General features: G+C 32.9%; 2 protein-coding genes across 3 annotated transcripts in view; one reads left to right on the plus strand and one right to left on the minus strand.

The window, feature by feature from the left end:
* The window catches only part of strn (striatin, calmodulin binding protein), a 53,331-nt gene extending 44,142 nt beyond the window's left edge, over positions 1-9,189 (plus strand). For both annotated transcript variants that reach the window (XM_058791439.1, XM_058791438.1), the window contains 5 exons: positions 1,672-1,839; positions 2,611-2,757; positions 2,956-3,057; positions 4,128-4,214; positions 5,645-9,189. In XM_058791439.1, the coding sequence (XP_058647422.1) occupies positions 1,672-1,839; positions 2,611-2,757; positions 2,956-3,057; positions 4,128-4,214; positions 5,645-5,814 (674 nt within the window). In that variant the 3' untranslated portion in view covers positions 5,815-9,189. The remainder of the gene's footprint in view (positions 1-1,671; positions 1,840-2,610; positions 2,758-2,955; positions 3,058-4,127; positions 4,215-5,644) is intronic.
* Positions 9,190-15,617: 6,428 nt separating this feature from the next.
* opn6a (opsin 6, group member a) overlaps positions 15,618-16,919 on the minus strand; it is a 19,055-nt gene continuing 17,753 nt past the window's right edge. Inside the window, exon 8 of the mRNA XM_058791440.1 lies at positions 15,618-16,648. Within this exon, the coding sequence (XP_058647423.1) occupies positions 16,181-16,648 (468 nt within the window). The 3' untranslated portion in view covers positions 15,618-16,180. The remainder of the gene's footprint in view (positions 16,649-16,919) is intronic.

Here is a 16,919-nt window from a genome sequence, read left to right on the forward strand (position 1 = left end):
GTAACACATTTGTGACCCTGGACCACAAAACCGGTCATAAGGGTATTTACGGTAGGAAATTTACTAAATACCTTCATGGAACACGATCTTTACTTGACCCTAAAAGGGGCACTACCATAAAGAGACATCAGAACATTTATTTATTGCTATTTTCCATATTATTGGGACTCAAATAATACAATTTCATGTTTTTTTTTTTTTTTTTTTTAACTTGACCGTTATATTTGATTTTAATGTTTGTATCCCCCAGGATGAGTTGCCCCTTTGGTATACAAAAATTGTTTTTGAAGACGACACCCAAGAAGTGAAAGCATTTTTTTTTTTTTTTTTTCAAAGAAAGTATAAAAAAGTTATAGAAGTTTAAGTTTACAGTAAAGATAATGTAGTATGCTATTTTATTTTATTTTATATAAAATGTTTCACTCTAAAATTGCTATAAAATCAAAGCCATATGTCTAACCAAGTTATGTTCCAAATTTGAAGTTGATATCACAAAAATTGTGGTTCCTGTGAGATTTTGTTTGGGCGCTATACCACAAATAACCACTGGGTTACACCCAAACTCTATTGAATTCTTTTGATGCAGTTTTCTGTCACAATATCACTTATATTACAAAACAGTCACCAATTATGGAACTTTGACTGTCAGATATTTCTGTCAGATAGCTCTCCCGTCCTAATGTTGAGAGAAATCGTGCACTCATCTCAAAATGAATAAAAACAGTGAAATACAAACTCAGAATATGATGCAAATCTGCATTAATTAAATATGTTAAATAACACAAATCCTTTATTTAATCCCATTTTATTAACCAATGTTTTTGCTGCTGACTTTCGATGATCCAATTCAACTATACTAATAATCAAAAATTACTTTAGGTAAGTTAACATTTGTGCTTCTTTTTTTTTTTTCTTTTTTTTTTACTGCTGAAGTGTTGAACTTTCATCTCCTGCGTTCCTCCGTACAGCAGTTGAATTTACTTTTCCTTCAGCCTGAGGCTTATTCATTTTACGTTTGCAAAAAATATAACTTTTTATATTAAAAACAAAAAAGCAAGCCCTGCCCAGATTTAAAAATAAACGCAAAAGTAACGTAACGCATTACTTTCCATAAAAAGTAACTAAGTAACGTAATTAGTTACTTTTTTAGGGAGTAACGCAATATTGTAAGTATTGCTGTCAAGCGATTAATCGCGATTAATCGCATACAAAATAAACGTTTTTGTTTACATAATATATGTAAGTGTGCTGTGTATATTTATTATGTATATATAAATACACACACATGTATATATTTTAGGAAAATATGTTATGTTTATATATTAAATATATTTATTTATAATAGAAATTATATTAATATAAATATAGACATGTAAATATTTTCAAAATATATACTGTATGTGTGTGTATTTATATATACATAATAAATATACACAGAACACACACATTATGCAAACTAAAACTTTTATTTTGTATGCGATTAATCGCGATTAATCATTTGACAGCACTAAATAATGCATTACCCCCCAGCACTGCTTGTGAATGTATGTTAGAATGTGTGTATACCTGTTATCTTGCAAAATGACTTCCAAAGGTATTTGGATTCCATTTTTGTTGCTTGTCTTGTGGATTGAAATGGAAGAATAAAATGTGTGTCTCTGTCCGTCGTAGAGCCGTCGGTGCTGCGGGGGGCGCTGTCTGGACACACAGATGCGGTCTGGGGTTTGGTCTACAGCTCGGCTCATCACAGACTGCTCTCCTGCTCCGGCGACGGGACGGTGAGGCTGTGGAGCGCAGCGGACACCACGCCCGCCATCGCTGTCTTCAACGAGGACAAAGGTACTAAACACACACATCGGTTTGCAAGAAATTTGTTGCATTTTATTTAGTGCTTTCAATCGATTAAAAAATGTTAACTAATTAATAGCACATTTTTTCTGAAGTGAATCGCGATTAATCTCACCTAATATTAAAGTTTTTTTTAATAAAACGGACAGTTCTGGTCCTTGATTCTGATTGGTTGAGCCGTGTTCGAAGCTGTTGTAAATTACAAAGTAACATACTTTTGCGTGTTGCTCGGCAACCACTTTGTTGCATCCACAACCGTTTCTGAGGAACTACATTGTTTATTTTACATTGTTAATTTAACTTAAAACAACCTTCACATAAACCCATTATAATAAATGTCATATTTAGCTGCCTGTGCCCTTATATACAGAATATACAGAAATTGAATAAAGTTATCAAACACTAAATTCTAAATGAAATATAGATAAATCCTTAAAGCTACAAAAGTTATTGATTTCCTGTTTTTTCTTTGATGAACAGACGTCACAGCAGCTGGTTATTAGGCTGCTATTACTTTAAGAGCCGCCGCTGCTGAACGTGACGCGGATCTGACACTTGTAGTTTTATTCGTGCTTTAATATGAAATGAAACAGGCTACAGCATAAGAGCACATGCTACGAGTACAGCATTAGTTTATGAATTGTTGGGTGTTGTCTTTGATTTGTTTTTTTGTCTTTGATTGGTGATTATGTTGAGATGATCTCAGCAGTGAATTTTGTGAAAGCACAGACTCATGAATGAGTTGTTTTCTGTGCGGTTCAGAGCTTGGCATCCCATCGTCGGTGGATCTGGTTTGCAGTGATCCGGCTCACATGGTCACGGCCTTCACTAACGGCAGGATGGGCATCTTCAACATGGAGACCCGACAACTAGTGCTGGAGCTCGAGTCGCAAGTGGACGGAAAACCCGGTACGCCAGAACCAGAGATTTTAGCCACAGGATTCGGTGAAAACAGAAACATTTCTTGAAACTTGTCCCTTTTAGTTTATTGCTACTTGACATAAAAACCTATCCAGAAATCTCAATAAATGGAATCATAATAGTCTAATCATCAATGAATGGAAAAGTCCCATGATGCTCTCTGACGTTGATGTGTTTGATGTTCAGATGCGCCGTGTCAGATTAATAAAGTTCTCAGTCACCCGACGCTGCCCATCACCATCACAGCACAGGAGGACCGACACATCCGATTCTACGACAACAACACAGGTGATGCACAGATTGGACAATATTTGTCTGAGATACAACTATTTGAAAATCTGGAATCTGAGGGTGCAAAAAAATCTAAATATTGAGAAAATCTCCTTTAAAGTTGTTCAAATGAAGTTCTTAGCAATGCATATTACTAATCAAATATTAAGTTTTGGTATATTCACGGTAGGAAATTTACAAAATATCTTCATGGAACATGATCTTTACTTAATATCCTAATGATTTTTGGCATAAAAGAAAAATGGATAATTTTGACTCATATATACACACAAAAATTTGAATATCATGGAAAAGGTCTTTATTTTTTGTAATTTAATTCAAAAAAGCAAACTTTCTTATATTCTAGATTCATTGCACACAATCTGAAATATTTTTTTTTTTTAAATGTTTTGTTTTTTTAATTCTGATGGTTACGATTTACAGCTTAGGAAAATTAAAAATTAATTAAAGCAGTAATTTGTGCATAAGGAGCACCAAGTATTGAGTGCATAAATAATTAAACCTACTTTGGAGATCTTGAACATTTCTGTTTTGTAAATCTTTTTTTTGATTGATCTGAGAGAAAATATTCAAATGTTTTGAGATACTGATTGTTTTAATTTTCCTAAGCTGTAAGTCGTAACAGTTTTTCCTTTCGTTTAATACATTTGGCCAAAATCTTTTTAGAAAAGATGATGCTGTATTGGATATGATGACTAAATGCAAGATATCAGACTCTCTTAGCATTATTTATTTTTATTTTTATTTTTTTTAGTAAAGAATAACCGATTTCGGAACGGTAATACAGAGGAACACATGAACAGAAACATTAAAATACCGATTCTGCTCTGAATGAATCGATTTAATTTAATTTTTTTTTTTTTTTTTTTTTTTAAACCCTGCTTTAAACTTCTTTAAAAACTTTAGAAATCATATATATATATATATATATATATATATATATATATATATATATATATATATATATATCTGTGTAGAGATTTTTCTTAAAATCGAAATAATAAAAATAACAATAGTTTTCTATGTTATTTTTTATGTATATGTTATATGTTACTGTTTCTTCTCAGGCAAGTTGATTCACTCCATGGTCGCTCATCTGGATGCTGTCACCAGTCTTGCGGTGGATCCCAACGGTCTCTATCTGATGTCTGGTAGTAAGTACTCAAGAACATGTCAAGTCATGCAAACACTTGTAATGGTGTTCTTTTATCAGGTAAAGGTCATAAACGGGTCAAAGAAAACTCCAAAGACATCAGTTTGGCCCCTTACTCTGATTTTGCTGTGTATATAAGACCTGTATTGTTCAGTGTATGATGTGTGCATGTATGTTCATAGTTTGATGTCACAACTTGATGGAAAACCTGGTGATTTTCTTGCATTTTCTGTATTTTTATTATAATAAGTAGGGCTGTGTTAATTTAGTGCGTTAATTTGTTGTGATTAATTATGAAAAAAATAAAGTGTTAAAATGATTAATGCATTTAACAGAGCCACCCCATGTTTTTGAATGAATTGAGCGAGTCAGTGATTCAGTGACTCATTCACAAACAGTCACTGGCTTCGGTTCTGTATGAATCTATGTTTTTGAACGAATCGAGTGAGTCAATGATTCAGTAAGTCATTTATAACTGCAGTCACTTCGTTTCTGAACAAATCTTATATTTTTGAACAAATTGGGTTAGTCAGTGATTCAATGACACATTCATAAAGAGAGCCACTGGCTTATGGATGAATTGTTTGAACTAATCGAGTGAGTCAGTGATTCAATGACTCATTCATAAATGCAGTCACTTGCTTTGTTTCTGAATTAATCCACGTTTTAGAACGAATTGGGTGTGTCAATGATTCAGTGACTCATTCATCAAGGCGGTAACTTGCTTTGTTTCTGAATAAATCAGGCATTTGAACGAATCCAGTGAGTCAGTGATTCAATGACTCATTCATAAATGCAGTCACTTGCTTTGTTTCTGAATTAATCCACATTTTAGAACGAATTGTATGTGTCAATGATTCAGTGACTCGTTCATCAAGGCGGTAACTTGCTTTGTTTCTGAATAAATCAGGCATTTGAACTAATCGAGCGAGTCAGTGATTCAATGGCTCATTCATAAATGCAGTCACTTGCTTTGTTTCTGAATTAATCCACGTTTTAGAATGAATTGTGCGTGTCGATGATTCAGTGACTCGTTCATCAAGGCGGTAACTTGCTTTGTTTCTGAATAAATCAGGCATTTGAACGAATCCAGTGAGTCAGTGATTCAATGACTCATTCATAAATGCAGTCACTTCAGTTCTGAATGAATCTGTGTGTTTGAACAAATTGAGTGAGTCAGTGACTCATAAATGCAGTCACTTGCTTAATTTCTGAATTAATCAGCTTTGTGAACAAATCAGTTGAACGAGTCGCTCAATGGCTCACTCATTATCACAGTGACTTGACACCATATACAGGCGGTTCATATTTCAGTATTCATAAAATTAAAAAAAAAACATTAATGGCCATTAATGAAAATATTACTTTCTAAAGCTACTTTTTTTGTAATGTCTGTTCAGTAACACTAAGCTTATGCTGATTGTGTCTCAGGTCACGACTGCTCGGTGCGTCTGTGGAACATGGAGAGCAAGACGTGCATCCAGGAGTTCACGGCTCACAGGAAGAAGTTCGACGAGTCCATCAACGACGTGGCGTTCCACCCCACCAAGTGCTACATCGGCAGCGCTGGAGCCGACGCCCTCGCCAAAGTCTTCGTATGACCTTCGACCTTTGACCAAACCGGCTTCCACAGACTGATGTGCGTTGAGGCCTGAACTCGCACCTGAACTCTGATGATCCGGGCAGGCCTGGGTGCTCGAGGGGAGGTCAACAAACACGGAGGAACGCCAGAGGAACCTCCAAACACCTCCTCCGTTCAGCCTCACAGGAAGTTGGGAGCTTCCCACACTTCTGCAGTTTTAGTTTTCCTCTCTGGTTTTTCCCGTCTTGCGTTAGCTCCTTTTTAACGACGTGCCTTTTGCTTCAAACAGTCTCAAGAAACGCAGATTCTCTTCGAGGGAAAACGAACCCTGTCCATGTTTTAAACTCACCAAATGCGTCAAATTATTCTAGTTTCTCACAAAATCTCGATGGGAAACACGTGAAATGAAATGCATTGAATTAAAAGACTCAAATTTAATGCTTCTCTTGTCTGGCAGACAATGAATTCAAATTGTACATAATATAACATAAAAATAACTCTTGCAGTACTAAATTTCTACATGTTTGTGTCCAAATATAAATCCATCATCGTCCGACTCATTTCGCCCCAAAATCAAGAAAATAAAGCCTGTTTGAAACGTTTTTGTTTTTTGCATTGTGGCATAGTTTGTAAAATGTCAGAATGTTAAACAAATTATTAGGTCTAAAAGCTTTCTTTATAATTTCTGTGATTTTGTGGTGAAATACATCCTGGATGATGTTTTTGAGATTCAAGCGTCAACTCTTAAACACTCCAAAGCCGTTCACCATCAGGACGTACATCTCGATTTAGTGCTGCGTTAAATATTTAAGCTGTTATTTTACTCATAAACCTGCAGTTTCTCCTGAGGGTTTGCAGTCGATCTGGTAAAACTCGTCTGTTCTGTGAAATCATCTCAACATTGTGATGTACCAACAAACATGGAGACAAAAGTTTAGATTTAGAGCCGTTACTGAATATTTGTTGAACTTAGTCAAAGTGATAATGCGCAGAAGTCTTAAAATAGTTTGAATGTGTTGCAGTTTTTGACAAGCTGTACTCAAAGTACAATGATTCGGAAGTCTATATTTGTCTGAAATCTGTTGTAATGTTTATTTATTTTTTGCCTTTTTTTTTTTTTTACTTGTTTTGCCTATAATGCCAAATGCATTAGGATTTCGCTTCAGGAAGGGACGAGCGGGTACATAAACACCTTCATCTGGTTCCTCTGACGTCAGTATCGCTCACTCATCCTCACCTTCTCTACCTGCACAGGTGGTGGTTTGTGTATTAGCTGAAAATGATTTGAAATCTATTTTATATGTAATAGTTTGAAGCGGATACTAGTGTTTTTTATCATTGTATGACTGGTGACCGAGGTTGCAAACAGATCGTAACCCAAGTTTCCTGCAGGTTGAGGTTTTTTTATTTGAAACTCTTCTGGTTTATTTGAATTTGTCTGTGATTACTTGAACTATCTGGGCGTGTGTGTGTGTGGGTCTGCGTGTTTTTAACTGCTAGGGTAGAGATTTTCTGCTTTTATCGGGAATCGTTTGCCTTTAACTGATGACATGAGCACTACAAGACGAGCAGAGTGTTTGTGCGTTTCCTTCAGGTCTGTGAAAAGTGACGCGACTTTGCTACTCTACCAAATGATGATAAAGGACTAGTTTAGACAAATATGAAATCCATCACTGTTTACTCACCTTCATGTCACTGCAAACTTAGCTTGTTTCTGACACAAGATAAAGAAATGACGGAATTGTGAGAAAAAATTCGCAATTACTTATTTTTCTCAGAATTATGGGTTTGTATCATACAATTGTTTTTTTTTTTCCTGCCACGATTTGAAAAAGTGGTTGTTGCGAAAAAAAAAAAAAAAAAAATTCGGTTTACATTTCGCAATTTTTTTTTCCGCCACAGAATTTATAAAAAAAAAAAAAGGTAAATGCAGATTTTTATCTCATAATTTGGACTTTTAGCAAAAAAAAAAAAAATTGCGAGATGTAAAATCAAAATTGTGACCATCAGAATACAAGGAAAATTTTGATTATTGAGTTTATTTTTTGCAATTTAGAGTTTATATCTTGTAATTCTTACTTTGTTCTCAGACTTGCAAGTTTATATCCGAATTCCATAATGATAAAAAGTCGCAATTACCTTTTTTTTTTTTTTTTTTATTCCATGGCGGAAATTTAAAAAAAAATAAATAAATAGCAAGATGTGAACTCAAAATCCTACGAAAAAAAGTCGGAATTGCGACGTTATCATATATTCCGCAATTCTGAGTTTATATATTGAGTTTATATTAAACTCAGAATTGCAACTCGCAGTTCTAAGAAAAAAAGTCTGAATTGAGAGTTTACATCGCGCAATTATTTTATTTTATTTTTATTTTTTTAGAATTGTTTATATCGCAATTCTGAGTTTTTCTCACAATTAAGACTTTTTTTTTCTCAGAATCCCAGAATTGCGAGTTTATATCTGAATTGTGAGATGAAAATTTTTTATCCAATTGCGAAAACAGCCTTCCGTACAAACCCGTGCGACACAACGATGAATGTCTGAGCTGCTCTTTTACATTAAGGTGTGGAAAACAGAAGCTGCCTCACATTTACCGTTGCATTTCATGGAGATATAAAAACTGGATTTGATCGACATGACGGTGATTTAAATAGTTATTTTTTTCATTTTTGCATTCTATTCCTTTAAATCCGAAGCGCGTTTGACTTTAAGCTCGTGCACAGAGCGCTGGTTTTGGGACGTTGCTAGGGAACCGTGTGCGTGCGTGCGCGTCCATGTTTTCGTACTAGTAAATATATTTTCTGATTTTGTTCATTTTGGTGCGTATTAATTTTAGATATATAAGAAAGAATCTCAATATGTATAGTTTTAAAGTATTGATCAACAATCTATTTATGAACCAGAATACAGTGTATATTAACCTGCGAAGCTAACAGTGAAGATTAACCAATATTTGTGATACTAGTCTTGCGGGAGAGTTTAGTTCGCGCCACCTGCTGGTCAGAGATGGGAACTGTACAGCTGACTCGGCTACTGAAGATACTAAAGTGCTATTGATCAACGCGATTTGATTATTTGGTTACTGATCGATTGACGTGCTTACCGGAAACATCAGAGTATTTGAAGGGAACGATGACGCGATTTGATTGGACGATCAGACGATGACGTCATGACGGGATGCGCCTGTATAGAGCTGTCACTGAACTTTTAACCCTTTGGTTGTATAAAGAGAGTTTGGAAAGATCGTGTTAATAAATGCTATACTCCTCTTGTACATATTTTATTATTGATATTACTGTTTATTCTTGATTTTCTCGTTGTATTCTCTTTTTTTTCCTCAGATGGACATTTATCAGTATAATACAATAATAAAAGAATATGTTGTATTTCATATGCGTTTGGGTTTTGTGTTTGTGAGTTTTTCCGTTTACAGGTTCCTGCGCTGATGGAAAACTCAGGCATTTTGGTAAATGGTGAACAGGCCATTTAATTTATTTTCTTCATGCACTTGTGTTTAAATTATATTTAATGATTTAAAATAAAAAATTTGAGCTGGGGACCTCTGGTTGACACAGAATGACCCATTATTAAAATTAGCTGATTTTAATAGTGGGTCACTGAGTGTCAAATCAACCAGAGGACCCCGGCTCAAACTTTTTGATTTTGCTAATATTTTTTCTTGAGAAAAATAAACATGCATAGTGATGAAAGGCAAAATGTTAAATGTCACAGATGTATATTTACTGAGTCATGCACTGTTTATTGTAGAGAGGGGTCAAAATGGCAATTTTCGTCTGAGATTACAGGAGGATAAATATGACTTCAGAAAGATGGCATCATCATAATGTTACATTTACACAGAGATTGGTAGCTCTATTAGTAAAATCAGTTGACTTTAGCAATCTGTGTTGCATTATGTGCCAATAGTGACCGTTTAAAAAATGGGAAAAAGCACTTTTCAAGTTTTTTCTTCAAAGATTGCATGCCTGTACCTCAAGAAGTATTAAAGATATCTTAATGCACTTTTAGATTATGCATTTTAACAAACTTTTCTTTTGGCATCTTCATTTTTAAGGCCCTGTATCATTCAGTCCCAGAGATATGGGGATCTCAATGAGGCTCTATATTCAGATTGTTGAATATTACCAATTTTCAGTGGTCAAAAACCAAAATGTTGGTTATAATTAAGAAATAACACTTCTTGAGGTACAGGCATGCAAACTTCGGAGAGAAAAACTTGAAAAGTGCTCTTTCCCCATTTCTGAACAGTCATCATTGGCACATAATGCAACACAGATTGCTAAAGTCAACAGATTTTACTAACCGACCTATCTGTCTCTGTGTAAAAATAACATTATGATGCTGCCATCTTTCTGAAGTCATATTTATCCTCCTGTAATTTGACACTGAATCTCAGGTGAAAATTGCCATTTCGACCCCCCTTTACAGCTTTACTCAGTAAATATTCTTCCATGACATTTAATATGTTGGCTTTCATCACTATACATGTTAATCTTTCTTCAGAAAAAAAAAATATATATATTAGAAAAATCGAAAATTTGAGCTGGGGACGCTATACTATGATTTGTGATGATCTATATTAATTTTTATGAATTTCAGTATGTAGAAATGGACTGATCTACTATAAGACACACAAGAAATCAGTCCATATTAGTAGAAGCGCTGCTTCGTGAAGCTTCGGATCTTTTGCGAATCGTTTGTTTAGGATCAGTGATTCGGAGCGCGAATCAAACCGCCAAAGTCACGTGATTTCAGTAAACGCGGCGGCGTTTCGAAATTTCAGTGGTTTTTACCTGATCTCGAATCGGTTTTATAAATTTGTAGATATTTCAATGAGACATTTGAGTATTTAAGATGAACAGTAGTAATTAATTCTCTCTTATTGGCTTGTTTAGACAAGGCCTACATAAAACGAACAAAAACCCTGCAAACTAATTAACAGACGTTTCATATTTGGTATTAGATGCTCATTTAATTGTATTTAATCTATAATGCTTTCAATAAACACTTGCAATTGGTTCGTAAAAGGTGTTTTTATGCACGTCTGGCTTGATTTTTTGACACCGTTTTGAGCAGCAGGTGTCACGAGCGCTTCGAAACTGAATCATATTGCAAAGCAAATGGTTCAATTGATTCAAAGCTTCGAAAAGGTTCGGTTCGTCCATTCTGAGATCCACATGTGAAGGTCACAGATGCTGTTGCAGGAGTTCAGTTTGACCACCAGACGGTGCTGCAGGATCAGCTTAAAACACATTAGATTAATGAACTGCTAAAAGCTAAAAGCAGTTATTGCCAGAATCCTTTTTTTTTCTTTATACTCTTCTTCATTATATAAGTACCTTTATTGCATTCATTTCTTTAAGCTATTCTTTTTTTTCCCTGCTACTACTAGTAATAATAATAATAATATATTTTATTTGTTTTATTTCTTATGTTTTATATCTTATCTCTTCTAAGAGCTACACACACACACACACACACACACATATATATATATATATATATATATATATATAATGCTTATTTATTTAGATGATGATGATAATAATAATAAAATTACTAATTATTTTTCTTCTTTTTTTAAACTGTTAAAAGATTTGCCTCTCATCAACCTTAAATTAATTTCTTTATTTTCTGTCACTCTAAATGAGATCAACTTTATAACACACTACCATCTAAAAGTTTGGGGTCAGTAATATATATATATATATATATATATTTTTTTTATATATATATATATATATATATATATATTTATTATTATTATTTATTTATTTTTATTATTTTTTTTTTCAAGGCTGCATTGAATTGATCAAAAGTGACAGTAAAGATGTTTATAATGTTACAAAAGATTTCTATTCCAAATAAATGCTGTTCTTCTGAACTTTCTATTCATCTGTGAATCCTGAAAAATAAAATGCATCACGGTTTCCACAAAAATATTGAGCAGCACGACTGTTTTCAACATTGATAATAATCAGAAATGTTTGTTGAGCAGCAAATCAGCATATTAGAATGATTTCTGAAGATCATGTGACACTGAAGACTGCAGTAATGATGTTGAAAATACAGCTGCGCATCACAGAAATAAATTACAGTTTAACACATATTCACATAGAAAACAGCTGTTTTAAATCCATAATAATATCTCACAATTTTTAATGTATTTTTGATCAAATAAATGCAGCCTCGGTGAGAATAAGAGTTTTTTTAAACTTGCCGAATGATATGAAGGTCTCTGGTGGAGATGTGATTTGGGCAAGTTTAAAAAAAAAACTCTTATTCTCACCGAGGATTTATATATATATATATATATATATTACTGACCCCAAAGCAACATGTTACAGCTATGAACCTAAAAATCAATAAGTGACTGACTCTGTTTGAAATCTTATAATGGGCCATGTTTGGATCTTCCAACCGGACAATAATCCAAACACAAACCTCAAAAACAACACAAACATGGGTCACTGAGCACAAAACCAAGCTTCTGCTGGTCATTCCAGTCCTCTGACCTGAACCCTATAGAACATGAGTGACCTGAAGAGAAGAAGCTGTGAATCTAAAGGGTCTGGAGTGATTCTGGATGAAGGAATGGTCTCTGATCTCGTCAGGTGTCTCTAACCTCATCAGGCATTATAGGAGAACATTTAGAGCTGTTAAACTGACAAATGGAGGTTTCAAAAAGTATTGAATAAAAGGGTGCCGTTAATTGTGGCCAATGCGTGTTAGAGAAAAACATTTATTTCATAATGATATTTCCCCCCATTTTAAATTCTTATTATCCAATGAAAGGTTAGATTTTTGTGAATTTTTAAAATAAAAGATCAAAAGGATTAACAATGCAGATTAATTTTCACAGCCTTCTTTGATCATATTTACCAAGGGTATGAATAATTTTGAGCACAAATGTGTATATACAGTATATATATATTACTCCAGTCTTCAGTGTTACATGAACCTTCAGAAATCATTCTAACATGCTGATTAGTATTGGAAACTGCAGTTTTATTGCAGTTTATTCTTGATTTATTACTATATTTTCTTTCTTTTTTTCTCAGAAGGACGATGTATTAAAATGTAGGCTATTAAACTGTATTATATTGAAAATACAGTTTAATAGCCTACATTTTAATACATTTTTCTTCATGCACTGAACTCATTTGTGAGTGTAATATGCGTGTAAATGATTTTTAATAATTTAAGTCATTTTAATAATGTAACTGTAGCAGCTTCAGTGTCTCATTCATCATTTTTCTACAACGTTGCCATACTGTTTTTAATGTACTGTGATTTGTGATGCAGTTCAATTTTGAAAGTTAATTTTTGTAAAAAAATTAATAAATTTATACTTTTATTCAGCAAGGATATGTTAAATTAATAAGTGATAGTGAAAATTATATAGTAAAATATAATAAATTATATTTTAAAGGATATTAAAATAGAATACCATTATTTTAAATTGTAATATTTCACAATATCAGTTTTGTTTTTGTTTTGTTGATCAAATAAATGCGGCCTTTATGAGCATAAGTGTCTTCTTAAAAAAAAAAATTTTTAAAAAGCATTAAAAATCTTACTGATCCCAAACTTTTGAAAGGCAGTGTATATATTTTGTGTGTGTGTATATATATATATATATATATATATATATATAATATGTATGTGTGTATGTATGTATATGCACACGTGTGTGTGTGTGTGTGTGTGTGTATGTGTGTATATATATATAATTTTTTTTTTTTTTTATGTTGCCTAATCCTTTATATTTGTGATGTTGTTCCTAATTTGTATGAAAAAGTTTTCAGTTGTTTGTCTAGCGGTTAAACTCAAAATTAAAAAAAAAAAATCACAATTATTTATTCACATTTTAAATAGTTGCTGGTTTTTATGATTCCAGTACACAGAAAAAAACCTTTTAAAAAAATAGCAATAATAATAAAATAACATCATTAGTGTTCGAAACCACACGAGTGTGTGTGAATGACATTTTCATTTTATGTTAACTATTTTATTCTCGTGCAAATGCAGGAAAAAATCCTCATGATTCTTATTTCCAAAAGTTTTCCTTCTGTTGATGTGTTTTATATCATCATTCTGCGGCTCAGAGAATGAAATCAATTTAAAGCTGATTTTACACTTTAATGCAATGAAGAGCAGAAGCAGAAACACAACAGACATGAAATATCACCATCATGAGTCTCAAGCTGAAGCTCCTGTTTGTGCCGTGACGAGGTTTTATTCTGATCACGTCAGTGATTGATTGGTTTCATTAAATGCAAACATAAAAGATGCAGCCATTAATATGAGCCCGCGCTCCATACCAAAACACATATTATCCAACTTATTTTGCAATGCATGAGCTGCTTTCTCTAAATGTGCCAGACTTCCGCTTCATTAGCAAATAACTACAAAAATAACCAAACGCAGTGTGTTTATAATTACTACAATACATTTAAATAATATGATAACAAATAGCTAGTTTGCAGTGTTAAGCAGCATAACAGAATGTTTTTGTAAAATAATCGGATGCACATTCAAGACTAAATTAGATGTTAAAAGTGTCACAAAACCAAAGAAAAAACGTAAAATCAATGAAGGTTTTTCTGTAAAAGCTGATATGCGATAAAGCAATAATGCTGCACAATTAGAGCTTATTTGTTTACACATTGATTAATGCATTAACTATTAATGATGAGCAATATATTCTTCACAGCAGTTCATGTCTGTTCATTTGATTGAAATTGTTCATAAAAAAAAAAAAGCACTTTTAATTAATTCCAGAGCAAATTAATAAATATCATAACACATACTGAATATTATCAAAAGCCATAATAATAATAATAATCTTGTAGGCACCAGGGCTGGCCAGTATAGATAAAGCTAGAGCTTTTATTTTGATATTATTTTTTATGTACTTTTATTTAAATGGATAGTTTTTAATGAATGCATTTTATTGATAACTTTTTTTTAATTTATTTGTCTTGTCATTAACTAAAGATTACAAATATAGCTTTTGATTTTTTTTAATTAAGATTAATAAATGGCATAAATTCTCTGAAAAAAAAAGTTATCAATAAAAGTACTTTTATTGCGTTCATTCTTCCTTGTAACGCACCTTATAATGCATTTTATGATCTTGTGGATTATTGTAACCACAGTTATAATACATTATAATATGCCTAATAAAGCTTTAGAAAGTACAATGCATTAAAACGCATGAAAAGCAAACCTTAAAATATTATAATGCATTTCAACTTCGGTTACAATTATTTATGAAAAGATAATGCATTACATTATGAATACCTTTATAATGCAAAATACATAAAGATTTTAAATGTTACTGATTTCTTTACTCAGAAAAAAAATGCATAAATAAATTAATAAATAAAATAAAAGGAATTGCATATAAACTCAAAACTGTACATTTTAATAAATACATGTAATTGATAACTTTGATTAAAAGAAATCCCACACTTTCATTTGTATTACATTTATATTAACAGATTTTTTAAATGATTTATATTCATAAATGTTGAAACTAACGTTAACTAAGATTAATAAATGCTATAAAATTTCTAAGAAAAAATTCTGGAAAGATTTTCACTCAGAAAAAAATGCGAGGAACTGCATATAAACACAAAACTGTCTTTATTAAAGTTGCACACACTTATTAAAAAACAACAGTTCACATTTACATCCATCATTTACAAAAATAGCTTTTCATGCTGTTTATGGTTATCGTGACATTTAATAAAGTAGCTGAAATATAAAAATTAGTGCTGTTAAATGATTAATCGCGATTAATCGCATTCAAAATAAAAGCTTTTGTTTACATAATATATGTGTGTACTGTGTATATTTATTATGTGTATATATAAATACACACGCATGCATGTATATATTTAAGAAAAATATGTTATGTTTATATATTAAATATATTTATATATAATATAAATTATATGAATATAAATATATACATGTAAAAATTTTCTAAATATACACTGTATGTATATATGTGTACAGTACACACACATATATGTGACCCTGGATCACAAAACCAGTCATAAGGGTCAATTTTTTAACTTGAGGTTTATGCATCATCTGAAATCTGAATAAATAATCTTTCCATTAGGATCGGACAATATCTAATCAAAAATGAAGTTTTGATATATTTACAGTAAGAAATTTACTAAATATATTCATGGAACATGATCTTTACTTAATATCCTAATGATTTTTGGCATAAAAGAAAAATCCATAATTTTGACAAATATGACTGGTTTTGTGCTCCAGGGTCACATATTATATAAAGAAAAACTTTTATTTTGGATGCGATTAATAAAAATGACAGTGTTGATCTACAGTCTGACGCACTCGGACTCGGGCGTGTCTGACGGCTCGGGCACGTCGATGAAGAACACCTGTTTAACAGCAGGGGGCGGAGTCTCCAGGTGACTGCCCACACCTGAGTCAGGGCTGGGGGCGGGGTTTGCCGGAGGGTGTTTTTTCTGGTTCTTGTGTAACTGGTGGTTCTCCTCGGCTCTGAATCTCTGGCCGTCCGCCTTGGCCTTGATCTTCTTGAAGCGCTTGAGCTTGACGGCGTCTTTGGCCTCGCCGCCGCAGGGCAGCAGCACGCTCACGTCTCGCCGGAACTTGGAGCTCAGGCCGAAGTAGATCAGAGGGTTGTAGAAGCTGGCGGATTTGGCGAAGAGCCGCGTGAAGATGCTGGTGAGACTGGGCACGTGGAAACCCCAGGCTGACCACATGGACACGACCGCGTACGGAGACCAGGCCAGGATGAACGCCGTGCAGATCACTATAGACACCTGACAACAACACGGCATTGAGTTTAACACCTGAACATCATCAGGAACAAGAACACTGGTGAGAAACCGACCCAAAATACCTGAATCTGACATGAAACCATACATATATATATATATATATATATATATATATACATTTGATTTTAAAAATATATAAATACAAATTTTAAAATATGATTTTATTGAATATATGATTTTAAATTATTACTATATATATATATATATCTATATATATAATTTTGTGGATTTTAAAATATGAATATATTAAAAA

This window comes from Onychostoma macrolepis, chromosome 11 (genome assembly GCF_012432095.1).
Source record: "Onychostoma macrolepis isolate SWU-2019 chromosome 11, ASM1243209v1, whole genome shotgun sequence".
In the NCBI taxonomy this organism is placed as follows: domain Eukaryota; kingdom Metazoa; phylum Chordata; class Actinopteri; order Cypriniformes; family Cyprinidae; genus Onychostoma; species Onychostoma macrolepis.